The 19,502-nt window shown below is 41.2% G+C and overlaps 2 protein-coding genes across 8 annotated transcripts in view; both read left to right on the forward strand.

Annotated features, from left to right (window-relative positions):
* The window catches only part of ADAMTS19 (ADAM metallopeptidase with thrombospondin type 1 motif 19), a 381,231-nt gene extending 378,194 nt beyond the window's left edge, over nucleotides 1-3,037 (forward strand). For 5 of the 7 annotated variants that reach the window (XM_039544208.1, XM_039544213.1, XM_039544211.1 and 2 more), the window contains one exon: nucleotides 1,868-2,019. In XM_039544208.1, coding sequence (XP_039400142.1) covers nucleotides 1,868-2,019 — 152 coding nt within the window. Of the gene's footprint in view, nucleotides 1-1,867 lie in introns of all 7 variants that reach the window. The other 2 variants (XM_039544206.1, XM_039544207.1) reach the window with 1 other exon arrangement.
* A 4,138-nt stretch (nucleotides 3,038-7,175) lies between these two features.
* Nucleotides 7,176-19,131, forward strand: MINAR2 (membrane integral NOTCH2 associated receptor 2). Its single transcript, XM_039543041.1, has 3 exons — nucleotides 7,176-7,340; nucleotides 17,048-17,293; nucleotides 18,952-19,131. Exons 1-3 carry the CDS (start codon nucleotides 7,176-7,178, stop codon nucleotides 19,129-19,131), a joined length of 591 nt encoding a protein of 196 aa, XP_039398975.1.
* Nucleotides 19,132-19,502: the final 371 nt, after the last annotated feature.

Here is a 19,502-nt window from a genome sequence, read left to right on the forward strand (position 1 = left end):
TTATCTAATTTGAGCCTAACCTTGTCACCTCAAGGAATACCTAATTTAGTGGTTTTTTGGACTAGGTCCATCTGTAATGCCCCGCTAACTTTTTCTATTCTAACGTTATTTGCACATTTAATTATATTTATAATATATTTGTATTTTAATAGTGCTTGGAGGCCCTGTAATAGGGTGGCTTGCCCCTTAAGGGCTGGAAGGCTGAGGCTAGCCAACTCTTGTTACTAAAGAGGCACACCTGGGTTGGATCAGGGAATTCCTCATAAATAGCAGCAGGAAGCTGCAGGGTGTGGCTAACAGAATGAAGCCAGGGCCAGAGCTCCAGCCAGAAAGGTGGAGCAAACAGGGATAGAGCAAGAGCTCTGTGGGTATGTCTATATAACAAAGAAAAACCCGCAACTGGCCCATGCCCGCCAGCTCGGGCTCACAGGCCTCTGGCTGTGGGGCTGTTTCATTGCTGTGTAGATTTCTGGGCTCTAGAACCCTGAGGGGTCGGAGGGCCTGCAAAGTGACCCCTGACCATGAGGTTGTGCTCAGTAAGTGGCCATCACACTATAGGCCCCAGTGAAGGATCAGGGTCTCATTATGTTAGGCACTGTACAGATGTGAAGTGCCTGCCCCACAGAGCTTACAGTTTTGGTTACGACATGCTGGATGGAACAGGTGGACAGAACAAATAGGAGGGGAGGAAGGGTGGGTGAGGCAACAGTGCTTTGAGCATGGTTTGTATGGTAAGCAGTAGTCAGAGCTCACCACCTGCCTGACCATTATCAGCTGACAGAGTTATGTACGCATCACGGAGTGATGAGTCTTAAGGAAGGATTTTTAAGGAGAATAAGTTAGCTGCTTTTTAGATATTAGTGAGGCATGCATAAGCAGTTGTGAGGGAGTAAGTGCAAAGATTTTTTGAGGTAGAATGGTTTTGAATGGTGGGAACATTGGCAGAGTGAAGGCACTAGTCAGCACCATGATGTTTTAATGGAAGAGCTAGGTAGGGTGAGGCTAAGCCATGAAGGGTCTTAAAGGTAAAGAAGAGAAGCTTGTCTTTGATACATTAGCGAAGGGGGGACTCAAAGAGGGTGGTATTATCAGAGCGATGAGTAGGAAAATAATCTTAGCAACATCATTTTGAATGGACTTGAGGGGGTAAGGTTGCTGTTGTCCAAGCCAGAGAGGAGGAGATTGCAGTAATTAAGATGTGATATGATCGTGTCTGGCCAAGTATACCGTCCTATTCCTGAAATCTCTCTCTCTCTCTGTGGATAGTCATTACTAATGTATTGCAGTGTCCATTTTTATAGATAAAAGGTATTTGCTTTATTTACGCTTTTGCAAGTATTATCTTGAAATTGTGCCATCTTGTAAGTGTATGGCATTTGTGACAGGGAGACTGTTGGGTCTACGTAGCTGGCCCTCAAAAATTCTAATTGTTAAAATATTGGCAGCATGTCACCAAGATAGGATTTTTCCTCTGTTGAAAAATAAACAAGCTTCACCCCACCCATTCCTTCCCACCGACAGAGCCCCAGTGCCCTCCAAGCTTCCTTTCCTCTCTGCTGCCTCCCTCAAAAGTGCCCGAGTGCCCTCTTTCCATGACTGCTGGCCACTTTCTTATCAGTTACTCCTGCCTCTGCTCTCACCCAGTCCACCTCCTGGTTCCTGACCCAATGGAGTCACTAGCAGGGAGGTCGGTTGTGTCAGAAGTCTTTAGACACCCTTAAGGACATCTCTACTACCTGATTGTTTACTAACAAATGTAGTAATAGGTAATAATAGAATGAATGAACATTATACTCTGCCTTAGGTATCAAATGAACTATTTGAGTGTATAGATATATAGTTGTGGTTTTTGTTTGTTGTTTCACAGCTGCTTTAACATTCAAGTGCCTGGGAGACCAGTGGCCTGTATACTGCAGAGTGATACGAGAGAAGAACCTCTGTCAGGACATGAGGTGGTATCAACGCTGCTGTGAGACATGCAGGGACTTTTATGCGCAAAAAATGCAACAAAAGAGTTGACCTCTGTCAGGCTGGCTGGCTCTCAGCTCTTTGCAATCTCATTATTTATACACACACACACACACACATGCTTTTTCAGACCAAATATTATCAGATTACATATAATTTAATCAAATTAATTTATTTTTACCTGGCAGACATGCTTTCTTGTTTTGGTTAGATGGCCTTTGTGTTTTATTCTCTGAGGTTTTCATAATTTTTATATGAACAATTTTGGATACATATATCAGAATTTTTAAAAAAATAGTATTTTAAATGTTTATGTTCAGTAGGATCATCTCTCTGTTGCCAAAAAATATCCTCATGTTATCTTGAATTTATTTTAATTTAGTTGGATAGTTTTGCTGTATTTGGAAATAAAGCCAATTTTTTTTATTTTAATTTTTTGGCATTCAGAGTCAGAATGACCTTGTTTATTTTGCAACAGATGTTGAGGTGCCTAAGCTAGCATTGTTGAACAGGTTATTACAGAATGTATTGTGAAATCAGTTTCTCTTTGGGTTAGAGACATACTGTAGGAGAGAATCTACTGTAACATATAACCTATGATGAACAAAAAAAATCAAAATTTTGATCGTGCTCATGAACACATACTTGAACACAAGTATTGAATCAATGAAACACTGTAGAGATTTACACTGAATCACTCACTGTTGCACTGTTTGAGGTAGTTTAGAGAAACACAAGTTCTAGAATTTGTACCATCCTATGAAATCACGTCTGTACTGTTTTAACATGTCACTTGATTTTAAATGTTTTCAGTAAAAGACCCATGCCTCTTTATGCCTTTGTCGTCCTCTTTGCAGTTCTACAAATGGAAGAATCCTTGTTCCTGCCATTTGTATGCATAATCTGTTAAACATTTTCCAGTTCTTTGTTGATGACATAGAAGATAGCTTTGTGATACTGCTTTAGTTTCATCTTTGTTGTATGAAAGTCTTTATACAAAAAAAAGTTTTGCAATTTTGTGAAACATTTTAAAACAGCTAAAATTTTCCTTATGAGAAAATATTGTACATGATTCACATGATTTTTACATTTTCAATAAAAAAGTAAAACCTTTTTCTTTATTTCTGTTTTTCCTATTTTGTGCATCTGAAATATTCCTGGGTTTGTTTCCCTTTTTTTAATTTTAAATAGAGCTTATATCATCATCGCCACCCCTGCCTCTATAGTACAAGTCCATGGGATGGAGCAGCATAAAGGGGCTCTAAAAGCCCTGGACCTGATGGGGAGAAGTCCTACAGCTCAGGGGAGAGGAAGACAGCTATAGATTGTCTCCTGAAGACCCCTTTGCAAACTGGCTGTAGGAGGAATGTGTCTAGCATGGGAGTGGTTGGAGCTGCTACCCATAGGCAGTCAGGGATGCACAAAAAAAATTACCTTTGGGCTGGCACCAAGGATGCAAAGTTTCAGGAGGCAAATGAGAATATTTTCTAGATATAATGAATGAAATCAGGTATTATCATCTAAGTTTACCTGCAACTTTAGCTACAGCTTTCGTTTCTTCAGTGGCTGTAATACTTGACTATTAGATGTACGTGCAATCTGCAACTTGGAAGTCATTATGTTTACACGTAGTGTAAATGCGTCATATTTCCTTCTCTGGATGAATTAAAAATGAAGTAACGTATATTTGGTTACTGCATTTTATTTAAGCACTTCTCTATAATTCAAGTAAACAATACAGATCAATGTGCCACTTGATTAGAAAATTAGGGAGAAGGTTTTTTTAAGATTGCACTGGTATGTGAGCACAGGTACGATGATCTCAAAATGCATTGTTGCTTTGCCCAGCACTGCCACTCCAGAGACCACACTGATCTGACTTACAGCTGGAAGTACTTTCCAGATGTGCTCAGTGACGCATTTGTATTCTTCCAGCAGTAGATAGTCACAGCAGAATTTACTCAGTTCTTCTAACAGTCTCTCTCTATTAATCAGTTTTCCTTCCAAGCTGATGAATAACACTTCAACCTATGTCAACTATTGAAGTTCAGTTGGACAATAAGGGTTAAATTTACTCCTATTCAGAGGGTCCAGCAAAAGGCCTGTGTGCTATTAAATCCCATTTAAATCCTATTTTGACTGATTAAGTGGGATTTAAGTATTGCATGGAGGTTGTACTACCCTTCTGCGCAGGAGGGAATTTCACTCCCAATGTACGCTGTAAAGCACAGCCCTGGCCAAAAGTACAACAATTACAACTTATTCCACATGTCTGACAGGTAAAGTACTCCTGGAATTTTAGTTGCATGTCACTTACTCTGGAGAAGCATTTCTATTCACTTTCATCCTCAGTGAGCACTACAGAAGTAGTGTCCTTTGGGTCATTTCTATGCATAAGAATTCCCTGTAAAAAGAAAAGTAAATTAAATATTTAATGTAGAGTAGCAAATTTGAATTAAAAATAAAAATAAAAACTAACCAATGTCGACATCCACATCTCAGCAACCTGGAGAAACCTGTGACTGGGAGATATTGCAGAGGATTTATGTGCTCCTGAAAGATGGAATGGGGCCTATCTATCCAAGTATTTAACAACACTAATCACCAGGGGCTGCTCTAGGGATTTTGCCGCCCCAAGCACGGCAGGCAGGCTCAGGGGCGGCTCTAGACATTTCGCTGCCCCAAGCACGGCAGCATGCCGCGGGGGGCGCTCTGCCAGTTGCCGGTCCCGCGGCTCCGGTGGACCTCCCACAGGCATGCCTGTGGAGGGTCCGCTGGTCTCGCGGCTCTACCAAAGCCGCGGGACCAGCGGACCCTCCGCAGGCATGCCGCTGAAGGCTGCCTGCCGCCCTCCTGGCGACCGGCAGAGCGCCCCCCGCGGCATGCCGCCCCAAGCACGCGCTTGGGGTGCTGGGGCCTGCAGCCGCCCCTGCTAATCACCACACTCGCTGAAGTCACCATGGTAAATAAAGCAGCATAGCACTGTACAACTATTAAACTAAATCAATAACTTCCTGAATGTCTCAAACTGTAATCTACCAGTATATTCCATTCTATATCATTGCATGTCTTCCCTGTAAAGCCCTTCAAAGACACAAACAAAAATGAAAGAGTGGTATGCTAAAGCTGTCTTTGGAGTATCAGGAAAGTAGGCTTAAGCCCTTCGCCTCCAATGAGGTAGTGGCATGAGAGTTCAGGCCCTGTGAAGTAACAACTGCTGCTTTTAGGGATACACTGAGTGACTAATTGTAATATTTGACCCAATTCTAAATAACTGCATTCTGCTAAAACCAAATTAGAAACTGAATAGTAGACAGAGCAATAAATGATTCAGTCACATGTTGTATTAGGTCATTCATCACACCAGCCATACTGTAGGTCCTGCAAGGAGGCAGCAACTCCTCTTCCCTAACTATGCAACTTCGCAGAGGTATTTGAAAAATTATTTAGTCAAGCCAAATTTCAGTGCCATTTTGCAGTGCCATTTTGTTGGGAGTAATAATTTCAGTACAACTTGAGCTGCTCAACAAGTCAGATCATTTCAAACTGTACATTTATAACAAATAAATTGTCTGGGGCTCTGTTTATCCATTTATATAGGTGCCAGTCCTGCAAAGTGACTGACTGCCTTGCTAGTGCTTAGTTAAATGGGAGCTGAAGAGCCTCATATGATTAAAATTAGGCTCTAACTTGAGTTAAATTTAAGTCAACAGGACTAGTCACATGCTTAAAGTTATGTACAGTTGCATACCTTGCTAAAGCAGGGCCTTCTAGAGGTTATTCATCCAGTCAAAAAGAAACTATGTCATCTGACTTGTGACCAATCACAGCCAAGCAATATTGCTTTAATATGGCATTCCAACTGGCAGCTACAGAATAAACAGAGGTCACAAATGCGATCAAATAAATACATTTGGTGAAAGTCATGGACACTCAATGAACAAAAAGAAAGTGAAACGTCTTAATTAATTGTTACAAATTATTTATTTGGTACCAATAACACCCTGCATTATTAAAACTGTCACTATTAAAACTGTTTGTTTTCCTTTTTCTGTTTCACCCATTTTTGAGAGTGAGAACTGATTAGTCAGCATAACTTTTGTATATTGTCATTTTTCACTTCCTACTTTTTATGCTTTAACACAACTCTGAAAAGTTCATGTTGCAATCACCACAAATGTTTAATCTAACCCAAAATAGTTTTCATAAATTAAAAAAAAGAGAGATTAAGATATTTCTTTTAAGTGTTTTTGTAAAAAATCTTTTTTTAAAAACCTACATTTTGCATCTAAACTACTTGGCAAGGTGGCAAGGACATCTGAAATAAAATACAAGAATTAGAAATGTGAATTTGAATCGAAACAAAGAGTAAAAGCTTGGTGTTTTTTATTACCTGTACTGGTTATAGTTGGTGGCTAGGCTGAAGGAAGGAAATTTCATCAGTCAAAATCAAGGTGACTTTATAAATATGAAATACTAAAAGTATCAAACTCTGAAATAAAATACAAGCATCACAGATACAATAATGAAAAGTAAGGGCTCGATCTTATACCATTGAAGTCAATTAGAGTTTTCCATTGATTTGAAGAAAGATCAAGCTCCTAAGGAATGCTTGCAGTTTCAATAGATGAAATAAACTAATATTCCCCATATTGAGGAAAAACTTACTGACAAAATATCCCTTTAATCTGAGAATGTGTATGTTACTGTTATAACATCAAACTACTGTGCTGAACTGTGTGACAAAGTCAAATGAGTTAGTATCCCCAGAGAATAATTGCTGAAGGCCTTGCACCATTCCTGTTGTGGTATGAACTGCTTCTAATTAGCTGAGAAAGAAATACTGTAAGCCTGAGATCTTTGGCAAGTCACTTAAGGAAGTGCTGGTATGCATTTAAGTGTCTCATGCATCTAGTCACTGATACTCTGTTAGTTTTAATGAGCACATATACATCTATCAAAATGGTCCTTAAACTTGAAAACTTAAGCTAGGCACTTAAGGAAGCATGTCTTGCCTGCTATGCTGCTTCTAAATGATTTTTTATCATTGGTAGATGATATAAGTGAGCGTGACACCAAGCAGGGGTCAGTTACAGTTTCAGGCAACTGTAGGATCCCTTTTCACTTCATTAATAATAGAAGGAGCGCACAGCGGCCAGGAACCAGAAGACTGGGCTGTTTTCATTATTACTCAACAGGAGGGGAACATGGACTTCTCTGTTTTGCCAAACAACAACCATCCTGATAAATTTCTACAACTAGATGTGAAGTCTTTAATGAAAAACTCTGCCTTTCTACAAGCCAGCCTAGTGAAATTTCCAGAAGCAGCTTTTCCAGGCGCACAGCAATGGCACAACAAAGTCTATTTACAGGTAAGGTCTAAAGGAAAGACCTGAATGTTTGACTTCTTTGATTATTATTCCTTATAAATTTTGTGGTTCAGAAACAACTGAAATTTGGGTTTGAGCCTTTTGCTGTGGTTGCAGCCATTGCATGTCCCTGATCCTGCACCACTGATGTCAGTGAAAGTTTTGCCATTAACTTCAATGGGAGCAGAAGCAGGCTGTATGAGAACAATCTTCCTGATACCATGGGCTCAAACCCTAGCACTGTCATATAGTTCCACTCTTAGTACCGGCACTGACCTGCTGACTCCTGGTTGTGGTATTTTTTAGCATTTCCCAGTATGTGTATGAATGATATTGTGTAACATTAATTGTATTTATTATTATTATATGGGGTCATATGGAAACTTCCCAGGAACAACACACAGGTAGGAGCTAGAGAGAAGGAAAATTCTGGAAGAGAAAAATTCAGGCTTAAAATGGAAACTCAGTTACATCCTTAATGATAAGAAGCAGTTGCTGCCTCCCCATAATAACTGACATTAACAGTCAATGATTGTGTACCATACAATTAACTTGGCTTTCATGACTGCTGTTGGGTGAGTTACTTAGGCAGATGCCAGAGGGTTATTCCTGGATAGTAGTTAGGGTGAAAGACAAAGGAGGACACAGAAATAGGGAAGAAAAGAAGAAACCCTTTAAGTAGAGGTTCCCCTCATAGAGTTTCCCCAGACTGCAAAATATAAAAACCTAGCCCTGTGTCCTCTACGGAACCAGCTTGGGTTTTGACCTTCAGAAAGTGCTCAGACCTCAGTGGATCTGCTGGAAGACAGTACCACTTCATGGTGGGGAGGTGGCAATTGCTCCCCTCATTGGCTCTCTAGCTATGTGACTCTACTGGAGCCAAGTTGCTAGGGATGACTCTCACTGCAGCTGCCCCAGAAGTTCCCCTCAGAAGGGAGGAGGGTTGCCAACATTTTATTGCAAAAATAAGTGACAGTTTTCCTAATGCGCGCACGCGCACATACGTGCTGACAGTGCGGAAAGTTACTGGTTTTTCTTCAGGGATGGTGACTCATGAAACTTGAGATGTCTGTAGGCCTCTAGGTGATGACAGAAGCTACAGGCCACACTGAACTCCTCAGGGCAAGTGCTGTGTTCTGGAGGTCCCATAATGGCCACACATGTTACTCAGTTCTCTTCCACCTGAAAGATTAAATGTATAGGAGAGGATGATGCACACTGTGCATCGAGAACCTCCTGAACCAAGCAAGAGGGCAGTTAGATTTTCCTCAACTCTGCCATTAACTCACTATGACACCAGTCAAGTCAGTCTCCCTCCCTGCCCTGGTGAAATCAGACACCTTTGGTGCAGTGATGCACTATATCTACAGCAGCTTCTTCAACACGAAACATCTTAATGTACATTATTGCTCTAGCCAAACAACTTCCTTCTTCCAAAGTAGGACACAGAAAAGCTCAGCATGTTGGGGGAATGGGTGTAGTGACAGTAACTATAATGTGAGACATTGCTGTAGCCATCAGGGTTTGAATTCAGGAAGAACTGTTGTATGTGTGAGGGGGAAACAGTTCCTCTTGCTATAAGGTGCTGCCTCTCCCCCGCTCTCCACCCCACCTTGGCTTCCTGTAAACTATCACAGCTCTGGAGGACATGGGAAAGAGTAAAATGAAAGAATCACTTTAAAACAGGGGAGGAAACCTGCTCCCCACAATTAACTTCTTGTCACCCTCCACCCTCTGGTCACTGGTCACTGAAAGCAAGTAGCCCTCTGGTCACCCCTCAGGGTAGCCTGGCTACTTTCTGAGGAGGGTAAATAAGCCCAAGCCTATCTGTGCTTCTCCAATTTACAGTGCTTGGGGAATCTTGCTTCCTCAGGAACCCTCATCTCCGCTTTCCTGCTGCAGGGACCCCAGTGGATGCTCTCCACCTGGCTCTGCTCCTGACCCGTCTCTAAAAGCTTCACTTTCTGCTCTGAGACTCCCGCTCTGCATCCTGTGCCCAGCACTGGACCACCCCGATGGAACCCACGGCCACAGCAAGGCATTGCAAGGGGCCCAGCCCAGTGTGCAGCACAGCTGCAGTGCTGAGGGGAGCAGGAATTGGCCTCCCCATCTTTGCCCCTGCAAATCACCCAGCCAGAGACCCCAATTTCCCTGCATGCCCCTCTAACCTCTGGCTATTTATCAGCACACCTGAAGAACTTCTGGTCCCATTCAGATTTGGCCTGGCCACCCGTCCAGAGGCTTAGCCACCTGCAGATGGTCAGCCAGGCCAAATTGAGGGGTGGTGAGTTTCCAATGATAGGGTTGCAAGGGGTGATAGAATGATTTAGTATGGGACAGCCAATTGTTTTATTACAATAAGGATGGTCCTTACAATAAAGACTGTTTTTCTTCCCCTCACATAGGATTGTAACACATTAATCCACCTTCTCCCTACCCCAGCACAGTGCACTAACCTCAAGAAGAGATGCCCATAAGATCCAAGAGACTGGGAGTGATGGTGGCTTATTTCCCATCCCACCACTTTGTGCAGGTATGAGGAGATCCAAACACGCAGCCCTTTCCTCAGAAGGGAATGTCCCAGACTATTTTAATGAAGTAAGACTAGCTGTCATTGAGCCATCACTGAAAACTTCCAATAGGATTAAATCTATAGAGAATATTCTCCCTTAAAATGGCATCTTCCTCATAATCCCCCTAAAGAGAATTCTTCTCAAATTCATTCCAGCAATTGGGTGGCCCTCTCAAAGGGAAGCTACTCAAATCACCATTTCCCATGGAAAGCAAATTAGAGTGTTATTTTTTTTAAAAGTTAAACATAAGGCACAAACCCTCCTTTTCACCATGTTCATTTGTAGATCCAGCTAACGCACTTAAACACAATGTGCATTTTTATTTCTCTTTTCTGCTGATGTGCAAATAAGAAGAAACTAAATACCTGATGCATTTCAGACTTTAAAATAAACACGATAGCACAGTGCAGAGCTAATGGTTTATGAATAACATGATGCGCAGGCTAATGGGGGTGCAAGAGTTAGTTAATTCAGAAACAGGAGGGGTGTGTTTCAGTTTTGAACAGGTGGCTGTGATCTACAGCCTCCTAAAGTTATTAAACCTTGAGCATATCTTAAATTCCCTGTCCAGAAATTCATTTTCTTTTAAGAAATGTTGCTACTCAAGCCTCCCTGTGTAAAGTGACTTCTCAGCCATGTATTTGTGAGCTTCTTGGGATGTTTGTCATGAGATCATTCAAACTGAAGTGCACTTAAGTGCTCATGTGTTTCCTTCACCTATAAATATCTTCATTTATTCCATTATATAAGGCAGTCTGATAAAAGTATCTTCATTTCAGAGCAAAAGCTTTTTTTCACTTTCTATTTTGGTGTCAGGCAGAGTGAATATTCATTCCCTGTTATTGTATATTTTTGTCATATAACTATTAAGTAAAATAATCTTGGTACTTTCAACGCCCTGTGTACCAACTGTGATTTACCTCAAAAAGTCTGGCTTAGGCTCAGCCCCTGCAGGTCTATTCCCTTCTCTCGGAGCAATGGCAGCAGTAACCTGCGATCAGACAGCCTCCTTCAAGTCGAGTATTATGTATCAGATGAAAAGCATTTCAGAGTTAACAGATTTAAGACAATAAACCAACCTATACTAATGCTTGTTTTTCCCTAAGGCAACTCACTCAGCAGAGCCTCTCCCTATCTGTCAACCTGTCTCCCTGGACAGCTTCTGGCAAGTGACCCACCCCCTTCTTCCCTTGAGAACTTTTTTTTAACTCTTTAGTGTTCTTTTGATCTCCAGCCTGCCAGCTCTAGCAAAACAACACTTGCAATTTGTTGGCTACAGTAACCTTGAAGCTAATAGCTGGACCCCTTGTCTTCCAAGCATTTGTTTGAGGTTGCTTATCTAGAGAACCATGGTGTTCCTTTCCTGTTTGTTCTTCCCACAGCCTCCTGACCCCCATCAAGTTAGATACATTCATATGGGAAATGCTAATAAACCACAATAGCTATACAGTAACTTTACCTCAGTGACCAGGTCACTTATAATATTCACACAGACAAGGTGGATGAGGTAATATCTTTTATTGGACAAACTTCTATTGCTGAGAGACACAAGCTGAGAGAGAAGTTTATCCAATAAAAGATACTACCTCACCCAAGTCATCTCTAAGAGCCTGGGGCTGACACAGCTACAAGAACACTGTGTATAATATTCAGAGCATTATTGCATGTCCAGATACTTAGATAGTACATAGCAGCTCCTTCCTGTCACAGCTAGTTTCCCAGAAGCATGCCTTTAAAGAAAGACAAGGATCCGTGCTAGTGCATTTCTCAGAGGTGTGACATAATGCTTTGAGGTGTATAATGAATTAATCACTTTCCACAGAATTAACTCATGCTAATTATTAGCTTATGTAATTGTTTCCCTGCCACTCACTTTCATTGTTATTGAGGAGCTTGTGATGAAGCAATTCTTGGCAATCTGTGTAGTACTTAAATTCTCTGGACCACTATCAGTTTGATTTTAGGCCTAGCTAGGTACAGACAGCCCTTGCCTCTTTCATTAATTATCTCCTTCTGGCAATTGAGAAAGACCAAGTGCACACACTGACACTTTCACATTTACCACCTGCTTTTCGATCCATTGACCATGAGGTTTTGTTGGCACAGTTGTGGACACTGACAAGGATAGATGAAGTGGTGCTTTAATTACTCCATTCCTTCCTCTTGAGAGGACCCAGATGGTATAGTGCTTAGTGATTGCTCTTCTGCCCCAAGGGTTCTCTCATGTGAGTTTCTGCCAATATTCCATTCTGTCACCCTACCTTTTCGGTTTGTATTTGAGGCCGCTGGAGGAGATACTGAGCTGATCTGGACTGCATTGTCATTGATATGTTGATGACACTCAGCTCTACATCTGTTTTTCATTGGACTCAGCCAGGGCAGTCGCTCAGCACTCCAATGTTTAGCCAAGATTGGGGCCTGGATTAGGACTAGCTGGCTGAAGTTCAGTTCAGACAAGATGAAGGTGATGCTAGTAGGCTGTGTATAACAGCTAGCCGAGATGGTGAAACTGATATCTGGCCCCTCATTAGGTGCAGTTTCTTTACATTTTCTTAGCATTGGTTGCAATCTATAAGCCTCTTGAATATCCAGATGGTCATGGTGCAGCTATAGCCAAGAGCACTTTTTAGTCATCTGTGACTGGCACAAAGATTGCAAATTTTACCCCAAAGTAGGAAACTTGTCACAGTTATTATTGCCTTTGTCACCTCTGGACTGCATTTCTGTAATGCCAATCAACAAACAAGATTTTCCTCCATGGCAGAGTCCATTCCCCCACCCTTCCCATGATTTGGAATCCCACCTTCAACATGTCTAGGAGCTAAAGGTCAATGTCAGCCACGCCATAGAAGTCATGTGGCCTCAGCAAGCTCAGGGGAAGGAGGCACTGTGGGAGCAAGGGATGGCTAACCAAATATTATTCTAGTATAGTAAAGTGACCAGCTATGTAAGAACATCTGTTACAAGGTGTTATATAATATATATAGCAAACAGAATTTGACCTACAATATGTAAAATCACCTATTGTGTAGAAATCCCTTTGATCCCTACTTTCAGTAAAATGGGCTTGAAACCAAGTTTCTGCCTTAATTTTTGATTTCCTGGTTTTGATGGATCATGTTCTTTACTTGAACACATTCACTGCTCCCAATTCACTATGTGTATTCTATTAATAGTCACCTAAGTCATATGCTATTATTTCTGTTTTAGATCCCATCAATTCCAAATCCACAAAGAGCTGTCAAGCTGGCTTCTCTAACTTGTGTTATATATATCAATACTTGTGTACTTGCACATTTGTACCAGGATTCATTGAACATTCTTATGAACACAATATGGTTAGAATGAAAGTCTATGCAAAGGGGTTGTGAATTAATATTTGTAATATTTTTCTGCATATTACCCCTCTTCTATTTCTCTGCTTCTTGTGTGCATAATCTTTTTTGCAGGGTACCTGCTATCTCTGTCTTATTATCCCATAAATCTAAACCTCTACTTCTGTAAGGCAGCATCATTCCTTCTTGTTCTCTATTTTCAGGGCTACATCTACTTCCAGATCTCCAAGATAGCATGCTCTGCTACGTTCAAGTTAATTACATCATCACCTCCACATCACTATGTCTTTCCTGCAAATCTCCCACCACATTTACCAGTCCTATTCTCATCAAAATTCTAGCTGCCTCTGCCATCACCTTTTCCCATTGATCATGCTCATGGGTACTGTATACCCACATTCCTATATCACTGTTCCCCATGGGGCAGAAGGTATAGTAATTGCTGGGATGAAGAGGTAATTAGATTATTTGGGGTATCACCAATAACATGAGATCAAATCGCCATGCATTGGCTTTATGAGAAAAATTTGAACCAATTAACCTATCTTTATTTTTAAATATTTTTATTTAAAACAACTGCTTTAAAACTCAACACTGTCAAGGCACATTCTTTTCTCAATATTTTAACCTGGGCAGAATGAACATTCCCCTGGTGAGAGTGCACACTTTCTTCAACGTAAGCTTCTCCTATTTTTAAAAAAGTCTCCAAGAGGTGATCCTGGCAATTAGAGGGCAGTATGCCAATTTCATTACAGGGAAATTGGTGGAAACTATCATAAGTAAAGAACAGAACTATCAGATGCATAGATGAACACAATGGGGAAGAGTCAACATGGCTTTTGTAAAAGGAAATTATGTTTCATCAATCTATTAGAATTATTTGCGGGGTTCAACAAACATGTGGACAAGGGTGATCCAGTGAATATAGTGTTCTTGGACTTCCAGAAAGCTTTTGACAAGATCCCTCACCAAATGCTCATAAGCAAAGTAAACAGTCATGAGATAAAAGGGAAGATCCTCCCATGGATTAGTAATTGAGTAAAAGACAGGAAACAAAGGGTAGGAATAAATGGTCAGTTTTCACAGTGGAAAGAGGTAAATAGCGGGAGCTCCCAAGGATCTCTATAGGACTAGTACAGTTCAACATATGCATAAATGATCTGTAAAAAATGGGTAAATGGTGAGGCAAAATGGCAGATTAAATTTGATGTTGCTAAATGCAAAGTAATGCACATTGGAAAACATAATCTCAACTGTACATACACCATACTTGTTACCACACAAGAAAGGGATCCTGGAGTCAAGGATAGTTTGCTGCAAACATCTGCTCAATATCTAGCAGCAGTTAAAAAAGCTAACACAATGTTAGGAATCATTAGGAAAGGCATAGATATCATAATGCCATAGTATGCTCACACCTTGAATACTGTGTGCAATTTTGGTTGCCTCAACTCAAAAAATATATATTAGAATAGGAAAAAATACAGAGAAGGGCAACAAAAATGATTAGGGGTATGGAACAGCTTCCATATGGGGAGAGATTAAAAAGACTGGGACCGTTTAGCTTAGAAAAGAGGTAACTAAGGTAACTTATAGACATCTATAAAATCTTGAATAGTGAATCTAAGATGTCCCTAAGATTCTGACTGTCAGAAGCTGGGACTGGACAACAAGGGATGGATCACTCAACAGTTGCCCTGTTCTGTTCATTCCCTCTGAAGCACCTGGCACCAGCTGCTGTTGGAAGACAGAATACTGGGTTAGATGGACCATTGATCTGACCCAGTATGGCCATTCTTCAGATCTTATGCTATGTTCTCCAAGTACATCCATCTCGCAAGCCTGCAGGAAGCATAATTAAAGTAACTGAAGAATTCTAAATAAGAAACACAGTAAAATGCAGGCAGCAAGAGTAGACAGTTTAAAATGCCAACAGTTTAAAATTGTGATGTGAAAGCTCTGTCAAAGTTAAATACTGACATATGGCAACTGCAGTGAGCTAACACATGGGCTGTGGGTACTGGGGCTCCATCTGCTCTCTAATACCAGATCATGATGATTATGGATGGGAAACACACTTAGTTCCTTGTGCATGGAAGAGTGATATGAATGCCTGAATGATGCTTCCTCATTGGATTATGTATATAGAATCTGCTGTTTTCTCTCCCCTCTCACATTATTTTAAAAGAAACCAACCCCCTCATCCCCATCCCTCTCCCCCACACATGATGGTTGAGGAATTAGTATACATTAAATCTCTTCATTTATCCCTCGGAAGGCTGGAAAAAATATCTTCTTTTCCTTGCCTCTGAAACCCTTTTTGGGTAAATAAATTTTGAAGATGCTTAGACCTTTTATGGAGGTGTGGGGAGGAGTATTTGGAAATCTATTTTGATCGCTTCTCTGAGATTTTTTTTTTAAATAAGGCTGCTTTAGTATGTGATTCTAACTCCTCTCCAGTGCTCCCTATAATGCAGACACTAGTCCAGGCTCAGACTTCAGCTGTCTTAAATCAAAGTTTCCAGTCCAAAGAAATGTTAAGGAACTAGGAGAGAAATGTTATTTTCTAATCAGGAGAGTTTCATTTGTACTGCACATATGCTGTAAGAGCAATTCTGGGACTGCCTTATGAATTTATTTAAGGGATGTGATGAATGTATCATAAATGTGTCTTCCAGGGCTGCTAGAATTCATTTAATTCAAAGTAGCAGTGAAAAGGGAATTGTGGTGAGCTGAAATTATGCTGTTCAGATTTCTGGTAACAGCACACTGAGATTGTCTGATCCCTTAGTGGCTATTGGCCTGCACAATATTTGCAACAGCTTTGCCAACTCTTGGAGAGTTTTGGGCTTCTACAGTGCCTTCACCAGCCCCTTTATACTGATCCAGCCCTTTTGCTTGACACAAAGAATCCAGAACTGGGATAAGAATCTCACGCCTGCTGTCAAATGGTGCAACAAGGCAATCAAGATATATCCACGTACACCACTGTGACAGAGTGCAGGGAACAAACAGGTGAGTCTGCACTCTGATCACTCAGGTGTTAATTAGTTCCTCTTAAGAAAGTTGATGGAGGGAATTAAACAATCAGGCTGGCTGGGTTGGCTGGGATAAACTGCCAAATACTTCATCAGCTCAAGGTTGATAAAGAGCCAGAGCTAGTTGAGCCCAGTTACATAGAGACCTCTGTGCTCCTCAGGTCCTGAGGAGAGGGCCAAAAAAAAAAAAATCATAGTGGTGCTGTAAATGGACTGTTGCGCTGGGACTGTTGTGGAAATAATAGAGGGAGCTTAAAATAAAAGGGTTTGGTGAAGGCACAATCAGTGGAATCTGTTCAGTTTCTGCAGAGAATAAGGCAGGAGAGAAGCTATGCAAAGTTACACCCATGTGTGTTTTGGGCCCTCAATCGCTAATGCATTTTGGTCCCCACAACTCTGCTTCAGCATCATATATGTCCTTTGTCTTCATCAGAACTGCAGTTCTAAACCCAGTTCTTATGGCAATTATTTTGTTGCACTTGTTTTCTATGACAGTCTTCTCTTCCAACAGGCATTACCATGACAGCTCATACCGACAGCAGCATTTGGCACTCATTTTGCACAGGCCCTCGTTCCACACAAGAAGAAAGGCTGCACAAGGTGGAGAACCAGACCTCTTGTCTCTTTCTAGATCATAACAAAAAGACTAGGCAGTTATTATTTTAAAGTTAGTTCTACTGCACAATAGACTGCTATGTGTAAGGGCATCTGTGTCATGAGAAGATTGAGGATGATAACCATTTTTTGTCCTGACTATCCTGCAGAGAGAAAAAAGAAATGTCTTTGAGCATCCTGGTTTAGAATTGAGTGGGGTCAGCTCAACAATGATCGACAAAGCTCTTGGTAAACACATAACCACTGTCACCTTGAAATCCACCATCAAGAGCAATCCCTTGTACACTGACATCCGAACTGATGATGACTGGGCAGAGAGGAAAAAAAACCCTTCCTGGACTGTTCAAGATTATGACAAGCATTCACTGCATTCTAACCTGGCTAACTACTTAAAGGTATTGTGCTGTAGACTCATACATGAACAAACCCAGATGCTATGCATTGTATTTATACTTGAACCACTGAATAAAATGCTGTGCTCATTTGCTGGTGATTCTGGTTTCAGAAGTAAATCTGAATATGTTTTTGTAAGGATTCCATGCGGATCCAATCACGAGAGGTAGGATAGTAGTATGGCTAAGACACTAAAGACTGCAATTCATTCCTGGCTCTGCCACAGCTGTCCTCTCTCACCTATAGCAAGTCATTTAATGTCACTTTTCCCCATCTTTAAAATGGATATAATAGTATTTTCCTCTCTCACACAGGCGATGTGGGGAAAAATTCACATTTGTTTGTGAGGTACTAAGGGCTAGATCTACAAAGGGATTTATGTACCTAACTCCCACTTTAGGGGACCTAAGTCCAATATTTATCCACTATTGAGATCCTCGAAAGCCCTGCTCAACTGCTGCCTAATTCCATAGGTATCTAAAGTCACTAGGCACTTGAGTTTCTGCTGGTAAAGTCCCCTAGGTGCCTAAATGTTTTCCAGTGTGTATGCGCGCAGCCGCCTAAGTCCTGCCGTTGCTGATTTGCTTGACACAAAGCTCCCATCTAAGCACCAGCATGGTTTCACATTAGGCATTCCCCTGCCTGTCTTGGCAGCAGGGTGTGATCTGATAGGCCTTCTTAGAGCATGCCTAGCCCACACAAAAGACAGCTGAGGGGAGGTGGTCCCCAAAAGCCCAGTAATTAGGGTACTCACCTGGGAGACCTAGGTTTGAAGCCTCTCTCTGCCTGATTTGGAGCAGAGACTTGAATCAGGGGAATGTTTCCATCTCACCTGTTGAAGCTGATCTAACTTTTTATAAAATTCTTAAACATTCATTTGAGCAGGGCCTGGAACCCAGGGTTTCTACTTGAGTGCTCTAATCACTGGGCTAGCGACTCATCCATTAGGTCTCACCGGCTTAAGTCCTGCCTCTCTCCTCAGCAGTTCCTAGTGACTAGTGTAGGTGGTTCCTTGCTCAGCTTGCAGGCTTTCCATTCTGAGGGTGCTTCTCTCCTCATGTGTCTCATTCAGGGCTGTGGATTCCATTAGGTGGCAAGGTACCTAAATGTTAGGCGCTGCAGCAGCTAAGTCCCTTTGTGGATCTAGCCCTAAAATACCATGTTGATGGTGGCCATATAAGAACCTGGACAAATAAATTCTGCCTCTATGTACTTTTTCAAATAATTTAGCTTCTCATAACCACATCCCCACCACCAGTACTCCTGTCTGCTTGTGGGTTAGTGTGTATTACTTTGGGGGTGGGGGGAGTTTGACCCTTCTCCTTGCTGAAAAGTGACTCAGATCTGTATTTGTAAATTAGCACCTCTGTATCAGCATGAGAATGTCAGGAGGTTTCTTCTGGGTCTCTGTCACATTTCAATGGCTGGTGTCCTACATTAGGTTCCTGGCTGAGAGCTATGGTTTTAATAGTCCTCTGTGGGACAGTATTCAGCATCTAGTGCAGCCAAGAGTTCAAGTGTAAATTTTTCTGATTTGAATTGTGATGTTTTAAATTCATTAATTACTAAGTGATAATCAAAATTCTCCTGACCAACTATGTTCTGGTGACTTTACATACAATACAGAGGAGCTGAGTTCATTTTCTGATCTTTCTTTTAGGAAAATCCTAATGATCTACAATTTTGGATGGGGGATATTTATACCCCTGGGTATGACACCTTGCTGAAAAAGAAAGAGAGAGAAAAGAAACATTCCAAATGCTGCCTAATTTTCCTGCTTGTGGTATTTGCTATCTGCATCTTGATTGCAATAGTCACTGTTAGCATATTATTTACTTGATACAGCCAAATCCAGTCACAGAGGTTTTCCAATAAATGTTTTTATGAAAATATTTTCCTCCTCTGGTTTTATCTGAATTTCAAAGTTGTTGTCATGAATGCAATTTATTTGACATCTAAGTTTTACAAAATCCCTATTCAGCATAAGGAATCGGTCCTTGAAAGAGATAAGTACACTGAGCACTACAGTACCTGCTTTATGTTATCTGTGTAATTCACAGCACTATTAATAAGATGTTCATTTAACGGCTTTTTCTTCTGAACAGTGATCTGGGCCAGATTCTAATCTCAGATACATGGTGCATATAGCCAGGACATAGGAATTTTTGCTACCTGTCCACATACTATGCAAAATCCTATATCACACCTTCC

The sequence above is a fragment of the Mauremys reevesii genome, linkage group 6 (genome assembly GCF_016161935.1).
Source record: "Mauremys reevesii isolate NIE-2019 linkage group 6, ASM1616193v1, whole genome shotgun sequence".
Taxonomy (NCBI): domain Eukaryota; kingdom Metazoa; phylum Chordata; order Testudines; family Geoemydidae; genus Mauremys; species Mauremys reevesii.

What these genes read in the sequence shown, in the direction of transcription:
- MINAR2 (XM_039543041.1), top strand. Translation starts at nt 7,176, where the DNA reads ATGGACTTCTCTGTTTTGCCAAACAACAACCATCCTGATAAATTTCTA. An exon ending in ACAACAAAGTCTATTTACAG is followed by an intron (nt 7,341 to 17,047) that starts GTAAGGTCTAAA and finishes ACTATCCTGCAG; the next exon opens with AGAGAAAAAAGAAATGTCTT. An exon ending in ACCTGGCTAACTACTTAAAG is followed by an intron (nt 17,294 to 18,951) that starts GTATTGTGCTGT and finishes TCTTTCTTTTAG; the next exon opens with GAAAATCCTAATGATCTACA.